The sequence below is a fragment of the Arachis hypogaea genome, chromosome 12 (assembly GCF_003086295.3).
Source record: "Arachis hypogaea cultivar Tifrunner chromosome 12, arahy.Tifrunner.gnm2.J5K5, whole genome shotgun sequence".
Lineage (NCBI taxonomy): Eukaryota > Viridiplantae > Streptophyta > Magnoliopsida > Fabales > Fabaceae > Arachis > Arachis hypogaea.
The window spans coordinates 15,928,555-15,944,776 of record NC_092047.1 but is presented as its reverse complement, the minus strand read 5'-3'; the positions used below and the strand labels follow the sequence as shown (position 1 = coordinate 15,944,776).

The 16,222-nt window shown below is 37.0% G+C and overlaps 1 protein-coding gene across 1 annotated transcript; it reads right to left on the bottom strand.

Annotated features, from left to right (window-relative positions):
* Positions 1-383: 383 nt before the first annotated feature.
* LOC112726991 (putative tRNA pseudouridine synthase) lies at positions 384-4,720 on the bottom strand. Its single transcript, XM_025776571.3, has 8 exons — positions 4,462-4,720; positions 4,288-4,326; positions 3,884-3,996; positions 3,629-3,777; positions 3,382-3,526; positions 2,632-2,979; positions 1,491-1,888; positions 384-1,009 (listed from the first exon to the last, which is right to left on the bottom strand). The coding sequence occupies exons 1-8, from the start codon at positions 4,649-4,651 to the stop codon at positions 1,003-1,005; spliced, it is 1,389 nt and encodes a 462-aa protein (XP_025632356.1). The 5' UTR covers positions 4,652-4,720; the 3' UTR covers positions 384-1,002.
* Between the last annotated feature and the right edge of the window lie 11,502 nt (positions 4,721-16,222).

Here is a 16,222-nt window from a genome sequence, read left to right as displayed (position 1 = left end):
ATTTTAAAGTAAAAAAAATATGTGTATACTTTTTACTAACAAAGTGGTCGATTCTTCGTATCATAAAATTCACCGATAATAGAATTTGTGTCAAAATTTTCAACAATTTTCTTTTCAATATAATTAAAAGACAATTAGCAAGAAATTCATCTTTTATTTTGTTTCTAAGTTATTTTTCACAATATTCATAATTGAAAAAGATCTCTTAATTGTAGCAGTTGAAACAGAGAGAATTAATACCAAACGAATAAAAAAAACGGCCACAAGAAGAAAAATAATTCACTTTTATGAGATTTAAAAATTTTTATTTAATTAAAAAATATTAGTAATAATATCTTTTTCAGATTTTTTAATATTGTTACTTATTTTTTAGATATTAAAAATTATTAATATTTAAATTAGACTGAACTTTTATTTATATTAGAATAAATACTAAATATTTTTTAAAAAAAAATTAAATTACACATGATAACTTATTACTATTAAAAAAATAAGTTGGGGGGGCCGAGGCCGCCATTCGCCCCTCCTATGTCTGTCCCTGATTTGAAGCAGCTTGTGGAACCTGAATTGATGTTTCTTTAACTAGCCCATGAAGTTGTCATATGGCACTTGATGGATTCCTGAGGAATCATTTTCATGGGTATTCAACTATTCAATGGCCATCCATTTAAGCCAAATTCTTCACAACATTGCTATTTGAGCCAGCATTGTCCTTGAAAATGTACTCTGAAGCTGAAAGACCCTCTTGATAAACTTCAATTGAGATTTGAGTTGCTTGATTTTACATTTTATTGATTTTGAGAAATAATCCTCAATCTTCATCCAAATCCACGAATGCAGCAAAGGATTGCTGTTGCCATGTCCGGCGGTTGTTTTCACTGGGCTTGTCCCCGATTGGATTAAACGGTTGTTGAGGGAAGTAGAGTGTTTGATGTATTAGAATTGTTGGTAGCTTCAGGCGTGCTGGTAGCAGAGGAAGCCATGGATCTTTACATCTTAAGCTCAAGCTCTTGATACCATGAAAGGATTTGTAGAAGTTGATCAAGAAATCAAGAAAAGTAAAATGAACAGTAGAAGAAGAAAGAAAATGAAAAAGACTGAATGCATATGTTTCTGTATTTGGATATCACTCATATGTATACAACACTGAAGTTCACCTCTGTATATATAGAAAATGTGAAAATATCTAAAAGAGGCAACAGCCAACTAACATAACTGCTGATATCAAAAACAGTTATAACAAACCCTTAACAAACTACTCTATCTCTTTTCCTTTTGAATTTCCTATTCTATCCTTATTCTCTTCTACTACTCTATTATACTTCACAGTCCATTGCATACAGGTGCACTTGTGTTCTTGTTGCAAAAATCACAATTGAAAAATCTAGTGCAGCTGTATGAAAGTGCTAGCCAATGGAAGCTTCAACTAAGAGGCATGTTAGATGCCAAAAATGAGAAAAAGCTGATAACAGGAGAATAGCATTCATCACCTTTTACTTTCTAATTTTTCTTTCCACGATTTCCAACCATTCTTGACGTTGTCCAACTGATTGTTCGGTATGCCTGTGTTAGCATCCAATAACTCAACCCATTCTTTCCAAGGAGGTTTTGACGGGTCCAAAAATTGGGAGACTTCAGGTAACATAACTGATGTATAGAATTCTTCAACTGCCTTATTGATTTGCTCTGATTGAACTAATTTCAGCATTTCAGGCCTTGTGTATCCTGGTCTTTTTCTTACAGCGAATTTGTTTCCCCTTAAAATCAGAACTTCTGATGGTGCAAGCGGCAGAATAATCCGGGAGAACTTTGTGAGAGAAAGCATTAGAATGTCTCTGGGGAGTAACCTGCGTTTTACCGCCACAGCTGTCCCAAGCATTTTTCTTATCTGGTCACAACATAATAAATTTTCTTATTATGATGCATGTGAAGCAAAGCAACAAATTCAACCAAAATCATTCATCTCAAGCAAAGCAGGAAACAAGATCACAATGCAAATAGTTAGTATTAAAAAGTTCTAGATTGGATGGTTGAACTAGTCATGGCTGAAAACAGGACATTGCTAAGAAAATAGATAGAGAATGTATATTCCAAGGTATTGTTATTGTACATAAATTCACTAGCTTACACAATATGAACATGCACATTAAAGTATTAATATAAAGTGATTGATATTTCCAGATAGGAAATAAACTCAACTAGAAGTCTAGAACAATAAGTATTATAGTTAGTTGTTTAGGGTATTGATTGAGATAATTTTCTTAAATATAATTGATTCATAAATGGTCAGATTTAATTTCAATGCATTTTTCAATATAAAATTTATTTGCAGTTATTTAATCATACATTGACATATCATTAAAAATGTTTGACTTTTAGAATACATCCTTAAAAATTACATTTATCGTAATATATGATTTGTTGTTAATGTGAAGTTTATTTACAATTTCACATAATAATGTATCAAATCAACCGTAAAAGTTTTCTAAAGAAAATGTGCATATCAGCTTGTTATTTAATATGTGCATACTCATGCACCTCATGTTTTTGTACTATGAAAATCTGAAGAAATCCAGCACTAAATCTCCAAGGATAAGAAAAATTTACATAATAGTGTAGGAAAAGATTTACCTGATGCAACATAAAGGACTCTCCCTGTATGGATATCTCGATGTAACTATATCCTAGCGATTTTTCTAGCTTGCCACAAGAACACTGAAAAACTTTTCTGAAATGGGAAGAACTTAATCTATCTGCTTCCTCAGGTTCATATAACCATTTTGCAAGAATAACTGATTGAGGATGTTGATCATGTGAACCATTTCCACTCTTATCAATAATGCCAGTGACTTCCTCATCAATATCCTCATTTTCTGACTCGGAGGCTGTTAAACTTGCACTTGTTGACAATGATTGCCTATGTGGGAACTTTTTTCTGTATTTGGACCTAGCTGTATAGTTATGGAAAGGATGCTCCCCCTATGAAGGAAACCATAGCTTGTAACTGACATCATCATGAAGGATAACAGAGTCATCCTAACTAGGTCCACAATCATCAGAGAAAGAATGTTGACCATAAAAATTCTAGCATGCTGGGTCTGTAATTTATTTATTTATTTTTGAAAAGAAATAGATAATGAAAAAGCATATTATTGATAAGAGATCACATCTTAGTTACTATTTTGAATTTTGAGTGCACTCAGATTTAGGTACAAGAACAAATGATGTGAAAGAACATGTATGAATCCTCATAAATTAACTAGTATCAGAAAAACTTTCATAAATAATGAACGGAACAATACAATAAACATGAACTAAAAGGAGTATTGATTTTACAATGAAATAAACAAAGGGCAGCAAGGAGACTAGAAGACAACACACCTCAAATTCATTAAGAATATAATTGAACTCTGATATATGGTTATCAATTTCATCATTGCTAGAATGACTTTTGATACCGATAATTTCAGCAGGAAGGAGGTAGGAATACTTCCTCAAAATGCAGTCCCCCCTCGGATCAAGACTCCTATTTCCGAGAGACCGAAACAAATAATTAGAGAGCAGCACAAAGGAGGAGTAGCGACTCAGGTTAATATTGAACATCAATGATCTTGGTTTCAAGTCTTACCGTTGCGCAGGCAAAATACTAAAAACTTTGATATCACGAGGAAGATAATAGTTAATATAATCTGCAAGCAAAAAACCATAAGGATCTTCATCCCAAGGGTTTTCTGGGATTTCCATTTTAAAGGATATCATTGTTGCCAGAGAGTGAACCTAATACAAAGCAAGAACCAATCACATCCTAGCAGCATCACACCAAGAATCCTGAGTAGAGAGCAAATGAGTAATATAAATAAAAAGCTCGAAGATCACGAATTACCCCTTTGTCAGTTCGGCTACTTCTGGCCCACGCAATCTTCTCCAGATTCCCGAAATTATTGTCATGGATGCCACCGGCCTTGTATATAGCAGTTTCCAGCTCCTTTTCAATGGCTACATTGTTCAAATCAGAGAATACTTTATCCACACTCAAGCAATTTCTATGACCATGTAGTTTTATTTTTATTGAAGATATAGAATTTGTACTAATCCTATAAAGTATTCATTTTTTTTCCCAAGTAAGTTTCATGCCCCACAAACAGCTTCAGCATTTCTACAAGCATGTTATAGGCATTCCAAAGAGCAACTATACTGAACTGGCATTCTTTTTCTTTTCTCTTCCTTTTTTTTCTCAACAAATACAGTTACATTATGATTATAGCTCAGAAGTGAAAAGAATCATACTTGATAGTGGTGAACATTCATCTCGCTGCATTTGCAGGCCTGAAATATATAAATTAAAAGGAGCATGAGAAGCAAAGGTATATGTAGACGCATAATTGTTACAAGAGTAAATTGTCAAAACAGTTACAAAATATTTTGGCGCTTATAAGATAGGAATGTGACTAACTAACTAACCTCGGTAATTGGTGCCGACATAACCAACTCTCATAACAACTTTTTTCTTCCGAAGAGGGTGCCATACGCGTGATTGGGCGGTTGAACTTAACGGTTGAGTTGAGGATGAGCGGCAATGGAAGCGTTTCACCGTTTTCGAGGCTCTTCTCAGCAGAGAGAAGAGAGGGAGTTGCAGAGACAAGGTAGCCATCTCTCACCCTACACAGTTCACGTCTCACGGAATTTTTTCCCGTAAAAAGTTTAGAACACTGACAAATTTATCCACAAATAAATAAATTATTATTTTTATCTAAGAAAGATGAATTTTTGCTAATTAAATTATTCTAAGAAAGAAAAAATTTACAATGGGCCAGTCATCAGGTTTGAAGGACCAAGATGGAAAGCAGCACAAGTTTGGTTCGAGAAGGGTTCCAAGGCCCAATTTGCATGGTGATGGAGGCAAATCAACTGGCATTAGGATGGGAAAGCAAGAAAAACATGAAATTGCGCCATTTCCATCGCGCAGAACTCCTGCACGTCGTGGAATTTCTCTACGGAAGCGTCCTCGGCCTTCCTCCTTGCAGAACTCGCCAGTTGATAAAAATGGTGGCACAACGGAAGAAACCTTAGTAGATGGAAGCATGGCAAGTGCAGTGTCAGGGGGTCCAAAGGTGGCAATTATTGAGGATCAGAGTGTGCCAGTACCGCAGGACAAACCACCTATTGAGGTTGGTGATTCTGTTTAGAGTTTATGTTCTTATTTATTCTGTCCCTATTATTTATGGATAGTTTAAATATGATTGTTTGGAATATTAGGGGTGCTTCTAATAAGTTAGCCCGGGTGCATTGTAAGGAACTTGTTAGGAAATTTAGACCTGTTTTCTTTATTGTGGTTGAAACTCACTCCCCTTTTCAGCATTTAAAATTATTTTGGGAAAGGTTGGGGTATCACTCTGTTGGTATAGTAGAGGCACAGGGGCATAAGGGAGGTATTTGGTTTCTATCCTCTATGAAGGGTGTTTGTTGTAAGTTCATTGATGCTTTTGATCAGGGTGTTACTGTTGAGGTTCACTTTGATAATTTAATTTGGAGGTGTAGTGGTATTTATGGCAGTCCTCAATTTAATAAAAGGGTTCTCCTTTGGGATTATCTTGTTGCACAATCCATGGTTTTTCAAGGACCTTGGATTGTTCTTGGTGATTTTAATGAAGTCAAATTTTCTCATGAATCTAAGGGCTGTCAATTTTCTCATCAAAGAGCAGACATGTTTGCTACTTCATTAGGGGATAGTGGTTTGTTTGATCTGAAGACTATCGGGAGGCAGTTTTCTTGGTACAGGAGGGTGAAAAATTATGTTGACGTGGCAAAAAAGCTTGATCGAGTCTGTATAAATAGTAGTTGGTTATCTATCTTTCTAGAGGCTTATGCAGAAGTTTTAAATAGGCTTCAGTCTGATCATTGCCCTATTCTGGTGTGTTGTAAAGGTCGTCCTCAGCCTAAAGGGAATCGACCTTTTCGATTTGTTGCTGCTTGGGCTACTCATCCTGGGTATAAAGATATTGTGAACCAGTCATGGTGGTCTGGTAATAGAGGAATTCATAGCAAGCTTTCAGAAGTACAGAAGAATTCACTAGAGTTTAACTCAAAGGTATTTGGTAACATTTTTGTTAAGAAATGTGAATTAGAGCAGCAGATTAATTATTTACAAAAGCGTTTGGAAGTGGTGGATAGTATTTATTTGCGTCAGAAAGAGCAACAGTTGCTTGATGATTATAATAATACTCTAGTGCAAGAAGAGCTCCTATGGTTCCAAAAGTCCAAAGAGCAGTGGGTAAGGTTCGGGGATAGGAATACAAGATTCTTTTATATTCAAACTCTTGCGCGAAGGAAGCATAATAAAATTCATGGCCTTTTTCTCAAGGATGGAGTGTGGGAAACTGATCCAGAAGTTCTGAGTCAAGAAGCAGAGTCTTTCTATAAAAGCTTATTCTGTCATTTGGATGATGTTGATTTGGGTTGCCTTGGTGATGTGCCTCTTCCTTCTCTGAATGAGGAAGCTTGCAATAATCTTACGGCACCAGTTACTATGGAGGAAGTCAAAACAGGTGTTTTTCACATGAACTCTTTTAAAGTTCTAGGTCCGGATGGGTTTCAAGCTTTCTTCTTCAAAGAATATTGGGAGATCATTGGTCTTGATGTTTGGAAGATGGTTAAGCAGGCATTCTCCGGTGTTACTCTTGATCCGAGAATGTTGGAGACTTTACTGGTTCTCATTCCAAAGGTTGAATCACCGGTATCTATGAAAGATTTCAGGCCGATTAGTCTCTGCAATGTAGTTTACAAGATCATCACGAAGGTCCTTGTTAATAGGCTTCGTCCTCATCTTGCGGAGATTGTTGGCCCGCTTCAAGGAGGATTTATTCCGGGACGAGGAACTCCTGACAACATCATTATTGCTCAAGAAGTCCTCCACTTTATGAAGAAGACTAAATCAAAGAAAGGCACACTGGCCTTTAAGATTGATCTGGAGAAAGCTTATGACAGAGTTGACTGGAGGTTTTTAGCTCATACCCTTAAGAGCTTTGGTTTTCCTATTCCTACACTTAATTTGATTATGAATTGTGTCACTGCTTCTTCCTTATCTATTCTTTGGAATGGGAGTCGTCTGAATGGCTTTACTCCTAGCCGAGGTCTTAGACAAGGAGACCATATGTCACCCTATCTTTTTGTGTTGTGTATGGAGCGACTGGCATGCTTTATTAGTCATCAGGTTGATTTGGGCTTGTGGGAGCCGGTTGCTATTTCTAGAGGGGGACCAAGAATATCCCATTTAATGTTTGCGGATGACTTGCTTCTATTCTGTAAAGCTACAAAGAGACAAGTGCAAAATGTGATGTTGGTTTTAGAGACTTTTTGCAAAGCATCTGGGATGAAGATTAATGTGGAGAAGTCTAAAGCGCTTTGCTCCAAGAATGTCTCTGCAACAAGGAAAGAGGTTTTCACTGGGGTATCCTCTATCAGATTTGTCCAGGATTTGGGCAAGTATCTTGGAGTTACCCTTAGCCATTCTAGAGTGACTCGTTCAGCTTTCAATGGTGTCCTGGATAAGATTCGGAGTAGGCTAGCAAGCTGGAAAGGGAGTTTACTCAATCGGGCTGGTAGACTCTGCTTGGTTAATTCTGTTGCCGCTACTATTCCCACGTACCAGATGCAGGTCTCTATTTTTCCCAAAGGAATCATTAGTAAATTGGAGTCTATGATGAGGAATTTTCTTTGGAAAGGACAAGTTGATGGAAGAGGATTGAATCTTGTTAGTTGGAAGGTACTGGTTACTCCAAAAAAATATGGAGGTTGGGGATTAGAGATCCTTATTGTGTAAATATTGCTCTTCTTGGGAAGCTAGTTTGGACTTTTTTCCAGCAGCCAAACAAGCTATGGGTCCAATTATTGGATGCCAAATACCGATCATCTCTATATGACTGTTTTAGTTATCCTAAGAACAAGGACTCTCCCATTTGGAGGTGTCTTTGCAAGACTTGGAAAGTGTTGAAGGATGGGTTTGCTTGGTGTATTGGAGATTTGAACCAGAATTTTTGGTTTTCTAGCTGGAGGAGAGAAGGACGGTTATCTAATGAGATGGATTATGTCCACATTTCTTATTCGAATCTCCGGATACAGGATATTTAGTCGGTTGGTAGGTGGCATTTGGATACTCTTTATTCTCCTTTATCTCAAAATCTGAAAGATAATATTCTCTCTTACAATCCAGATGAACAAGCAGGTCCGGAAGTGGGTTGGTATTGGAGTGGGTCTGCTGCCAAAGTCTATGACTCACGCAATGGTTACTTGTGGTTGTGTAAGCAGCTGTTTGGTTGGGAGGAGAGGGAGAATTGGCTTTGGCTTTGGCGTCAGCTTGTTCCGGAAAAGCATAAGTTTTTGGCTTGGTTGTGTCTTAAGGAGGCTCTTCCTACTGCAAGTTTTCGCTTTAGAAGAGGGATGTCGTCATCGGATAGGTGTCCAAGATGTCTTTCTAGCCAGGAATCGGTTATACATTGTATTCGGGATTGTCCAAAAGCTCAGCTTGTCTGGCAAAGGTTGGATATTCCTTGTCATCCTTTGGATTTGAAGAACTGGTTCTTGTATCATAGCAGAGAGCACCCGTTCAAGTTCTTTTCGGGACTTTGGTGGATATGGCGAGCAAGGAATAACGACATCTTTAATCCCCATGAAACTTGGCCTCCGGAAAAAGTCATTTGTCTGGCATTAACTTCAGAAAATGAGCTTAGAAATATTTTTGAATTACAACGTATGTCCCTTCCCTCTACTCTAAATGGTTTTTGGAATCCCCCATCCATTGGTACTTTTAAGATTAATTGTGATGCTAGTTATTTTGGTTCGGGTGATAGTGTTGGTTTTGCTTGTGTTATTAGAGATTGTAATGGGAGCTGGCAAAGGGGGTGTTTGGGAATGATTGAGAGTAATAGTATTCTTCAAGGAGAATTGTTTGCTATTTGGAGAGGATATCTCTTAGCTTGGGATGTGGGTCAACGAGATGTTATTTGTGAGACGGATTGTGTGGAAGCATTTAATCTTGTTACTCAAGATGGTTTTGGGTTTATTGATCCACTGGTGCTCAAAATAAGAGATATCATGCATTGGAATTGGCGTGTTGACTTTCGTTTGATTATGAGAGATGCAAACACGGTGGCAGATACTATGGCAAAGATGGCGATGAAGTTACAACTTTCGCATGTGGAGCTTCTTTCACCTTGGGAGGAGTTTAAGAGTAGTCTTAAACGGGACTGTCCCTCTATTTAAGCAGTTCCTTGTTTTGTTTCTTTTGTTTTTCTTTGTTTAATTTATTTCAGTCACCAAAAAAAATTATTCTAACTATAAAAAATTATTTACTCTCCTAATCTTAAATTTTATCATCAATTATTTTTTTTCACTACCACTCTCATCTCTAACTACTACCATCAATGCCTCCAAGATAAATGCGGATTAGATTGGATATGACCAAAATTTTGATCTGATCTGCACCAAAATTATCGGGTCGGATCGGATCCAATATCCACAATTTTTAAATTCTCTAATTCACAAATTAGATCCGATCTGATCTACACATTTGTAGAACAGATCGGATCGGATCTCGAATATATCCACAAAACATATAAATATTTTAAAAAACTTATTTTTATTAAAAAATATCAATATAATCTATTTTTTCACTCTTTTAAACATGTTTATTGTTAAAATATTATTAAACATACTTTTTTAAATAATAAAAATAAAATAATACAATATATGATAATTATTAGTTGGAATAAAACATAAAAAGAATATTTACTTATTTATTTTTGCGAATCTATGAATATGCGGATCAAACTCGGATAAAGACTACGGATATGCGGATCGGATCTGATCCATGAACAACCCTAACCACCTTCTTCTCTAATACCATCGCAAATGCAGAAATAGAGTGACAACAGTTGTGACTTGGCAGTAGCGATTCCAGTAACCTCCAACAGTTGCGGTGACAAGATTTGCGCATCATCGCCGTCCTTGCTCGAAGATCTGTGTTCACCAGCGTTGCTGATCCATCAACGAGAGCCGTGAACGTTCCCTGCCTTCTCTTCGCAAGCACGCATGAGGTCTTACATGATGGTGACACTCTTGATTCTCTTAAGCTCTGCTTTAATGACCCAATCCTTAGTCTTTGTGTTGTCTTTTACAAGAATGTTGTGGACTCTGATTGGGACTATATTCGACGACAGCCTCTGAGCCAACATTTCGACCTTGAAGCGCTACTCACAGAGCTTCGAGGCTAGAGACCGAGGGGTGCGAAGATTCGGCAATACGTTGTCATTGTGGTCTTTTTTAATTTTTAATTTTTAATTTTTATTGATTCGTTCTCTAATTCTGTATATCCATAATTTGACTTATTATTGAATTGTAGATATCTGATTGTTGAATTTGAATGCTCCACTTTTGATATTGGACTTTGAATTTGTGTTTGCAATTCTATTGGTTCTGTTGCTGTCTCTGTAATAATATGATTCTATTGAGGCATTGTTGTTTGAATTTGAAAGTGAAATTCTAAATTTGAATACTTCTCATCTTCAAAATGAATTTTTCAGCCGTGATGAGTAACTTCTCTTTTTAGTCATTCTTTCACTTTTTCTGTTTCGGCTTTCTCTCTCACTCTTCCTCCCTTGTTCGATGGTGGTGGTAAAGAGAATGATTTGGGGATGGTGATGACGGCAGTAATGATAGTGGTTAGGGATGAGAGTGGTGGTGAAAAAGAATTTGGGTGGGAGTATAGTAACATGGAGTAAAAAGAAAAGTTAGAGTTAGATTATATTACAGGATATTTTAGAGATTTTAAATAATTTTTTAGAGTTCGGATAATTTTGTTAGCAAAAACTCTTTTATGGATAAAAATGATAATTTTATTTATTCGTGGATAGATTTGTTAATATGCTAAATTTTAATGAATAAAAATAATAGTTTATTCTTTAATATTTTATTAGTTTAATTTGGATAAAAATATTTGGAATTTTGGACCACATCTCACATTCCACTCGTAAAAAAACATATGAGAAAGTATTTGGAACTAATTTTTAGTTATTCAAGATTAGTTCATTCTAAAATTTAGGTTTATAATTTGGAGTTAGAATTAAGTCTATTTTTGAAATAAAAACTAAGACTGAGAGATAGAAATTGGAAAAGAGAAATTAAATTAAATCTTTGTATTGTGTTTAATATAAAGTGTATCGAATTGAATTAAGTCTCAATATCTTATTTGATTTAATTGCTATGACGGTGGAGGGTGCCAGCCTTCAAGTGGCACCCAGAGAAATATGAAACTGCTTTCGTGGAATTGTTGGGATTTGGGGAGACCCCTGACAATCCACAATCTTAAAGGGATTTGCAAATCCTACTCCCCCGAGGTTGGTTTTATCTGTGAAACAAAAAATTAATCTCGACAAGTTGAAGGAAAACTAAGATCTTGTGGTTTCAAGGAATGGTTTATTGTGGATCCGGATGGATTATCAGGGGGTTTGGCAATGGCATGGAGGGATGGTTGCACTGTTCAGATTTTACAGCATGGTAGATTTTTCATTGCGGCATCAGTTCTGACAGCTGGTTCTAATGATCCCTATGGTGTTCTAGGTGTTTATCTCAGTTCAAATGATCAACATAGAATGGCTCAATTTGCTGAATTAACTTCAGCCACCCAACAGTTCGATGGTAAGGTTGTGTTAATGGGGGATTTTAATGCCATTTCTAATCAATTGGAGAAAGAAGGTGGGGGTGTTAAATCTCCTTCTTCTATTGAAACCTTTAATAGTTTTATTGATAATAATTCCCTGATTGATATTGGTATGGTCGGAAGACCATTCACTTGGTCAAATAGACGGAGGGGTGATGAGTTGATACAGGAAAGACTAGACCGATTCCTGGTAGGAGTTGATTGGCAGCAACTCTATCCCAATGCAACGGTTCTTAGACTGTCAGAATCAGGCTCGGATCACGCCCCTCTTCTCTTAGACTCTAATCCAAGAACTGAGATATCTAAACGCCGATTCAAATTCCAAGAAAGATGGTGTTCCAATGATGAAATAAGGCAGATTGTTAGAGAGGTTTGGCATGAACAGATTGATGGTTCAGCCATGTATATCCAAGCTCAAAAAATAAAGCGTTGTCGGCATAAGATTGTCAGATGGCAGCAAGAACACATATCTAATTCAAAGGTGGAGATTGATTTACTACAGTCGGAATTAGAGGAACTTCGTTTAGCAGGAATTCATGGAGGCGACATCATTTCAAAAATAGAGGACAAACTTGAAAAAGCATTACAAAATGAGGAATCTTATTGGAAAGATAAGTCTAGAGTCAAATGGCTCAAATCTGGTGATCAGAATACAGCTTTCTTCCATCAGAAATTTAGAAATCGAACCCAAAGAAATAGAATTTGGCAACTAACTGGCAGTGATGGTGAAGTGGCTACTTCAAATGCTGGTATTGCTTCTGTGGCTGAATCTTATTTCAAGGACATCTTTTTCTCCACTTGTCATGAGAACCCTGAACCTCTGTTTACTGATTTTGAACCTAAGGTTACAGCTCACATGAACCGTAGGCTTCAAAGACCAATGACTATGGAGGAAGTGAAACGCACAACATTTAGCATTCATCCTCAAAGTGCTCCAGGAGATGATGGTATGACAGCAAAATTTTTTCAAAGCGTCTGGAACATACTTAGTGGTGATGTGTTTCGAGCAGTTAAGAGCTTCTTTTCTGGGGGCAGAATCTTGAAGGGTTTTAACCACACTCAAATTTGTCTTATTCCCAAGATTTCTGATGCTAAAGATATGACTCAGGTAAGACCAATAAGCCTATCTTCAGTCCTTTACAAGATTATCTCCAAAGTATTTGTACATAGGCTTCAGGGTATGATGAATAGACTAATTAGCCCTACGCAGAGTGCTTTTATTAAAGGCAGATTAATCTCTGATAATATCCTAATTGCTCACGAGTGTATGCATTACTTGAAGAACAAAAAAAGGGGTCTCGAAAATGAAATGCGCTAAAATTAGATATGAGTAAGGCATATGATAGGGTGGAATGACACTTTCTTTGGTTTATATTAGAGAAGTTTGGTTTTGACTCCCGGTGGATCATGTGGATTCGAGAATTAGTGACAACTGTTTCTTATTCTGTTATTGTGGAAGGACAACCTTATGGTTTCTTCAAACCAAATAGATGTATTCGACAAGGAGATCCTCTATCCCCTATCTTTTTCTTTTCTGTGCAGAAGGTCTCTCCTTCTTGCTACACAAGGCAGACCAAAACAGACTAATTCAGAGTCTTTAGATACATAGGCGATGTCCCAAGGTCAACCACCTCCTATTTGCTGATGATTCCATCTTATTTTGTAAGGCTAATCCTGAAGCATGTTCAAATATCCTGCATTTATTGAATTCTTATGAAAGCATCAGTGGCCAGAGGGTAAATCTTAATAAATCTGCTGCATTCTTTAGCCACAACACTCCCTCCACTACTCGTACACTACTGGCTAACTCTATGAATATTAATCATATTGGGGCTCAGAATAAATACCTTGGTTTGCCTTCTACAGTCTCTAAATCGAAAAAGGCTTCTTTTAGTATGATCAAAGAAAAGATTCGGAAAAGAATCCAAGGGTGGAAGCGCAATCTTCTTTCGTCAGGTGGTAGACACATATTGCTTAAGGCAGTGGGAGAAGCTATTCCTATTTATATATTGTCTTGCTTCAAGTTGCCTGATGGTTTAATTTCGGAAATTCACTCTCTACTTTCTTAGTTCTGGTGGGGACAAAAAGGTTCTGAAAGGCGGATGGCTTGGATTAGCTGGGACACTATGACTCGTCCACGAAAAGAAGGAGGCCTTGGATTTAAAGATCTCAGAATCCAAAATCTGGCGCTTTTAGGCAAACAGTTTTGGCGACTTGTAACACAGTCTACTTCCTTATTATCCAAAATAATAAGAGGTAAATACTTTAGCAATGGTAATGCTATAACGACAGAAATTGGAGTCTTACCTTCTTGGGGATGGAGGAGCATACTGGAAGGCCGAAAGATTGTTGAAAAAGGTCTTAATTGGGCTGTGGGTACTGGTGAGAATATCCGAACCTTTGAGGATCCTTGGCTGCCTCCTCCGTATCCTTTAATGATTTCTAACATGCCAAATAGACAGGCTATTTCTGAGTTGGTTCCAAGAGTTAAAGATCTAATTACTGAAGATAGGAATCAGAATCAGAATCTCATTCAATAATTATTTCCCCAAGACGTTGCAAACAGGATTTTGTCAGTTAAAATTCAGTAGGGTAGGGACAAATTGCAATAGGATTTGAACAAATCCAAGCAATATGATACAGCTTCAGGTTACAGAATTGGTTATTTATTTTACCATCCGCCTCTGGAGCTTTGCCCTAATTATATGCAGCAGAAAAAGCCGTGGATTGATCTATGGAAGTTGAACCTGCCTCACAAAATTAAGCTATTTATCTGGAAAGCTCTCCATGGCCGACTTCCGGTGCTTGCTCAGATTCATCACCGCATCCCATCTATATTACCAATATGCCCCTGCTGTCATGAAGCAACGGAAATAGTCACTCATTGTTTGATCGATTGCTCTAGAATTAAAAACGTATGGTCTCAGAGTTATCTTCGTGACTGTCTTCCCCCTCAGAGTTCTAACGACTTTTGGACATGGTGGACTGCATCAACAGAGATACTTAACCCGTTGAAGAATGCTGACCGTAATCCTCAATTGCTTGCCATCATTTGCTGGAACTGCTGGAAAGCTCGCAACCAGTTGATTTTTGAAGGTTTTACTTCTATGCCATCTGCCATTCTAGCAAGCTCTGTCAAGTTGCTCCGTGAAATCCAAAGAACTCCCAGTTTAGGTCGTCATCTCCATGAGGCAAGCTCTTAGTTGCATGCAATTGGATTTATCATTCTTTCTTTTTTAAGATTTTTCTTCGTTTTTCGACCACGCACCGTCGGATGAATACCTTCAGTGTAGTATTTTTGGGAAATCTCCACCTTTTATTATGCTGTCCTGCTTTTGGACATCTTTGTATTTTATTTTTTAATAATTAATGAAATATAACCTATTATCTTTGGAAAAAAAAAGAAAAAATAGAGACCAAAATATTTAAAATTATTAAAATATTCCTAAGTATAATTCAATCTTAAAATAAAATCCTAATTTCCTCCCAATATGTATTTCATCCACTCTTTTTTTTTCTTTTTGTTTGCTCAAATTGCAAATGAGCATGGTTTGAGAAACCTCCATTCAATTTCGTCACTGGCAGCACTGCGCAGGTCAGCATAGAAGACCATTCCACCAAGGAAAGCATGCCATCGTCTCTTAATCGCTTTTCAATCGCGCCGTCAGAAAACCCTGTAGGTCGTGCTTTCGGAGCCACTTCATCTCATTGCTGTGGAGGTCGCCACTGTGAGATTAGTAAGTATTGGGATGATTCTTTCTCTGTGTCTCTTTCTGTCTTATTTTGTCACACATACAGATATAAAAATGCACACCATGTCTCTCTTGAATGAATGTTGCCTCTCTTTTCTCATGATGGTGATGATGAAAAACAAATTGGTTTGTGTTTTGTGCTTTGTTATTTTTGAAAAACTGAAAAACTTCCTCCTAGCAGCAACGTCGACGACATCAACAGCAACTCCTTTCGACAGGCGGCAACGACAATGCCCCTAACTCCGCCCTTGAAAAAGCACTGTGTGGGATCTCTAGAGAGGGAAGCGCGATCTTCAGAGGAGAAAGAAAATCTAGTCAGAGCCTTACACTAATGTGTTTACTAAAAAGTGAAAACTTTTCCAATAAGAACAAATGACACATACTCACATACTTAATATTAATAATACATTATAGTATTACATATAAAACCAATTGCAAAACCTGTCCCTCTAAATAAAACTTCAACTAACAAGGCGAAGGGAAAGAAATAAATTCTAATAGTAACTCAACTTGTAACAAACTCTTTCTGTACTTCCACAGCTTCATAATAAGCATTCGCACCTGTAGCTGAAAGGGTTGGAAAGAGGGATAAGAATTGGAAAGTCCTTAGTAAGGTTGGGATAGAAGTTAAGTTCATTTTATTCTTTGTCATACAACAAACAAGCAATAGAACAGATATAACTTCAACAAACAAGGAATAGAAAAGCAATCAACCAAAAGTACACACACATTCGTAGAAATACACAACACAAAAATA